We start from the raw sequence: 4,808 nt of genomic DNA, 5'->3' as shown, positions 1-4,808 counted from the left end.
GTAGGGCGCACTGGAATGTAAGCCGGCTGACTCCCTGCGTTCAGGTGCGGGAGGGGGTGTGGAGCTGTATTGAAGTCAATGGCATCGCCCACATTGCGATCGCCCACACTCGGAACGCAGGCACATTAGTCACAATCAGTGGTGCCAGTTGCGGGGTATTTCCCTCCCCTTTGTGACGTATAGCTTAACCACTTCGTGACTGATGACGTACAGTGTACGTCGCCAGCATCGGGGCTGTTTAAACAGACTCCCGGCGACTTTTGCCGTCAAGCTTGGATGAACTGAATTCACACCAATCACAGCCCCATCTCTCACCCAAGGCCCCTTTCACACAAGCAGTCTGACTGGGTCCACGTGTCAGTTTTTCAGGTGGACCTGATTAGAAACACGTTAGTGCATGAGCAGTTGGATCTAATCAGACGGGCTCCATCCAGGTCCAGAAAAACAAACGGAACACAGTTCCATTTAACTGGACCTGATCGGGAATATCGCAAGATGGAGGAAAAAAACTGGACAGACACAGATGTCACAGCGGTGACAGCCTATTTGTACCGCTCCGATTAGGAGGGATTCCGCACACAGATCCCCTCCTGCTTAGGCCATGTGAAAGAGGCCTAAGGCTCCATTCACACCCAAGCGTATTGTCGCTCGACCCCAGGAATCCCATTCAGTTCTATGGCCCTTGTTCACACCTGGGCATTTTGTCGCAAGCAGAAATACGCCCGTCGCACGAAATACTGCATGAGCTATTTTGGGGCAGACTCAGCGCGTTTTCTCCCCATTGACTAATTGAAAAACGCTCAACAATTGCACGTTACAATTATTTTTGAGCAGATTCAGCGCATTTTGCCCATGGACATGACTATGCCACAATATCCTCACAATCTGCTCAATATGCCACAATCTCGCCCATAGAAATGTGCAAAAGAACGAGGTATAAGGTATACATAGTGGGGAGTTACAAGCAGTGGCGTAACAACCGGGGTTGCGGGGGGGTCACTTGCCCCGGGCGCAGGACTGAGGGGGGGCGCCGTCTAATATATAATAAAACAGTATGTACATTATCAATCAGCTTCCAAAGGGATGTGACATGGGCACAGACAACAACACAGAGGGATTACCAGTTCTCGATCATCTCCTTGATAGCATTAGCAGGTCTCTGGATCACTTCCCCGGCTGCGATTCGATTGACCACGGTTTCATCCAGCCGGCGGATTACACCAGCAGTAAGCGGCATGGCAACCCAGTGATATGTTTACAATGTAAAGGGTCCACTAGAGAGGATGTACCGCCCCCTGTCAGAACTCGGGGCCCCTATCGGTCATTGAGGGCTGAATCTAATGCTTTCCAATGTGCTCTACTCTCTGACTGTCTGTCTGAAGATACCGAGTTGGCGCGCTAGAACTGTAACCAGACCCAGCAAACTTCCGAAATCAGAGTCCGCGAACCAATCAGCGCCTCCCCGCACCGCCAGTACGTCATTTCTGGAATAGAGAAGTTTAGTGGAGCAGCGTCGGCCATTTTTTTGAAGACCAAAATTCAATTGTGGACACAGCACGAAAATGACTCCCAGTTACTCCTACTGGTTATTTTATCAATATGGTTTTTGATTAAAAAATGAAAACTAACAGATCAAAGGGAAACTCTAGAAGAAGCTCTGTCTATGCCCCTATTGGGGAGCCCATGATTCATTTTTCCTTCCTAGCTTGTGCAGTCACTAGTGTACAATGTGAGAGGAATTATACAAATTAGGATTTGTCACCAGAACTAGTGGAAATGGGAAACCTGCTAATGTGACAACTGCTGTGGTGACAACTGTCTTCCTATGCAGAGATTTCCGCTCCCCTTTCTGTTGTGCATTTTGCAGTAAAATGCAATGTTTACCACAATACATGGTACAGCACATACTGCAGTGCCATTTTTTTTTTAATGACCCAGTGCCAGTGTCTTTGAGGTTCAATTTATTTTGAATGACCCAGTGCAACTGGGGTGCCATTTTTTTCTATGGAACCCCAAAGCACTTTTATAGTATCAGGCAAAGCACACTGCACTGTAGTGAATCACTATGCTTATATTATGTTTATACACAGAGCCGTAGCTAGCTCCTTTTGCGCCCGAGGCAAGAACAGAAAATTGTGCCCCCCAACAGACATGTGCGGTATGTGACGTCATGCGCCCCGCCAGGATGGAGTCTTTGCACATGTCTAGTAATGAGTGTGTGTGGGTTTTTTTTCTTTTTTTTTTATTGTTGGGGGGCTTCGGGGAAATATCAGCGATCTAAACAGTGCCTTATATTTCTCTTTTGAAATCGAAAAACAGATTGAGGACACAGAGTCCTCTGCCCATACAGGCGGGGGAGAGCAGCGGGGATCGAAGGAGAAGCTGGAGCCTGTGCCGCTCCTCTTCTCCCTGTCGAGACGCCTGTGTGTTGGCCGCCTGGCGCCATTATTGCCTATGGTGCCCTGTGCTCACCCTGGCAATAGGGGCGAGGGGGCGCAGCCAGGCCAGTCCTTGCTGCGCCCCATCTCAGCTGCGCCTGAGGCGAGTGCCTCACTCGCCCCATGGTAGCTATAGCCCTGTTTATACATCTCATTCACGAGGGCTCAGAGGTCTGGCCAGTTCTCTGCACCCAGGACCCCGAGGTGTTGCGTACAGCCCCCCACTAAACACTGCTCTCAGGGCTGTCCCTAAGGTTTTCACGTACGGCAGTGTGTGGCATGCCCAGTTGACTTGTCATTTGAAGGGGGGTGGCAGATGCCGGACCACACTGTCATCGGCTCTGTCCGGCATCCTGCCCAGCTCACCAGCGTCACTAGTTGCTAGGAGCACGGCAGGTTTCGGCTCCTGGCAACTGGTGATTTCAGTAAGCTGGGCAGGAAGCTGGGCCAGAAGGGCACCGCACAGAGTGTCACAGGTGCTAAGAGCTCTTAGCAAACTGGGATCCTATAGCTGCCCCTTTGTCAGACACTGTTGTACAAACGAGAGAGTTTGACAAGATAGCCAAGCCCAGGACAGTCTGTTATAATAGTCATAGACCCTCCCCAATGGGCCCATGTATTTGCACTAAAATGACAGTTATGCAGTTTACTTTTTTTGTAGTAACTGGTATGCTTTAAAGGTGAACTCAAGGAATAATAAAACATTGCACGTGCAGTGGGGCTCCCTCCCTGCCCTGAAGAGCAAGGGTTAAACGCTTGTCTTGTCTAGAGGGAACCGCAAAAGCAATTATACTTACCATATGTGTTAGGCTGGGCACACACCTTACAACCATCGCAAGACTTTTGTCTTGCGATGGTTGTAAGGTACTTTAAAAAACGTACGATCTGCCTATGTTGCATAGGCAGATCGTACTTGCGATGATCGCAAGCCACGCCCCCTGAGGGGCGGGCTTCCGATGACCGCAATGCCGAACGGGCAGTGTGCGCTTGCGCACACCGGCCCGTGCGGCTGTTATCGTACGGACATGCCACAAACCCGCCGAACATCGTACGATGCTCGGCGGGTTTTCGAACATGTCCGTAAGTTTAAAGTCGTGCGACCTTACAGTAGTAGAGGTCGCACGGCTTCCACACACCTTACGATCATCGTACGATCGCGGGATTTCCAGCGATTATCGTACGATAATCGTAAGGTGTGTGGGGACCCTTAAGATTGGCCCAGGTGCAGATTACTCCATCCACACAGTTTAGCATAGATGGGGGAATCTGTTGCACCTTTTCCATCTGACCACAGAAAATCTGCAGATAAATTGTAAGGTGTGTGGGCAGCTTTTCTCCCACAGTATCAGAAAGAGGTGAAGAGTGCCAGGTGCTTGGGGAGCGAGGAATAAGTGAAGTATAGTTGCTCTTTTTGTTGTTGCCCCTAGATAAAACAAGCACCTAACCCTTGCAAGGGGGGGGGGGGGTAACGTCACTGCAAGGGTTATTTTTTTAAAATTTTTCCCATAGTTAAGCTTTAACTAACAGGCCTTTGCAGGGGGCTTTACAACTGCAGCACGTGAGTATAATTGGGATTGCAGCACAGAATTAGCTCTGTGTAAAGATCCAAAGCCATTTAAAGTCAACTGTATATAAAGGTATATCTACTACCAAGCACCGCATCCTCCAAATAATAACTACTATTGAAAAAATAATAATAAAACAATGAAAAAGGAGTAATACATATCTTGACTTCTTGGTGAAGTTATTGAACATTGAAACTCACCGCTGCCATATGCCTTATATCTGTGGCAGTGAAAGGGTTAAATAGGGTGTGTATATATTAAAACCATAAACAGTGAACAATTGTACATCTACTGCTGTTGCATTGCCCATAAATCTACAACTATGACTGAACAGAAGATTTATCTATTACATCCTCATAGTCCACACACCACAAGGTCAACATTGCAGATCAAATATTAAAGGCTAGCTATACTTTCAAATAACTTAATCCTAACTGACCCCTTTCCCATGCTAACTATACCCCCTTGTAGTTACTGGGATAAACAACAATTGGCCATTGGCCTACATCAGGATGAGTGCCACTCTTTTCAGTTGTAGAAAACTCCCTGCAGACTTAGTAGATGTGATTTCCATAGGTGGCCTACAAGTAAAATCTCCAGATTTGTGGTTCCGTTGTCTGAAAAGAGACTCATAGTGCTGTGTAGCACCCTAGACATCACTCCTGCCACTGCATTCCACATGTCACCCAGTACCTCTTTCACTGCAACTCCCTTCCTAGTCCTTGTCACCCAGCACCCCATCCTGCATCACTGATACTGCACTGTCCTGCCACCCATCATTTCTGGCACTGCTTCCCTCCCACTG

The 4,808-nt window shown here is 48.2% G+C and overlaps 1 protein-coding gene across 3 annotated transcripts in view; it reads right to left on the bottom strand.

Annotated features, from left to right (window-relative positions):
- Positions 1 to 1,295, bottom strand: part of MLH1 (mutL homolog 1) — a 42,395-nt gene extending 41,100 nt beyond the window's left edge. For all 3 annotated transcript variants that reach the window (XM_018557799.1, XM_018557800.1, XM_018557801.1), the window contains exon 1: positions 1,122 to 1,295. In XM_018557799.1, coding sequence (XP_018413301.1) covers positions 1,122 to 1,237 — 116 coding nt within the window. In that variant the 5' untranslated portion in view covers positions 1,238 to 1,295. The remainder of the gene's footprint in view (positions 1 to 1,121) is intronic.
- Between the last annotated feature and the right edge of the window lie 3,513 nt (positions 1,296 to 4,808).

The sequence above is a fragment of the Nanorana parkeri genome, unplaced genomic scaffold (genome assembly GCF_000935625.1).
Source record: "Nanorana parkeri isolate BGI_ZX_2015 unplaced genomic scaffold, ASM93562v1 scaffold304, whole genome shotgun sequence".
Taxonomy (NCBI): domain Eukaryota; kingdom Metazoa; phylum Chordata; class Amphibia; order Anura; family Dicroglossidae; genus Nanorana; species Nanorana parkeri.
The sequence above is the reverse complement of the archived record's forward strand: the minus strand, read 5'-3'. Positions and strand labels throughout refer to the sequence as shown.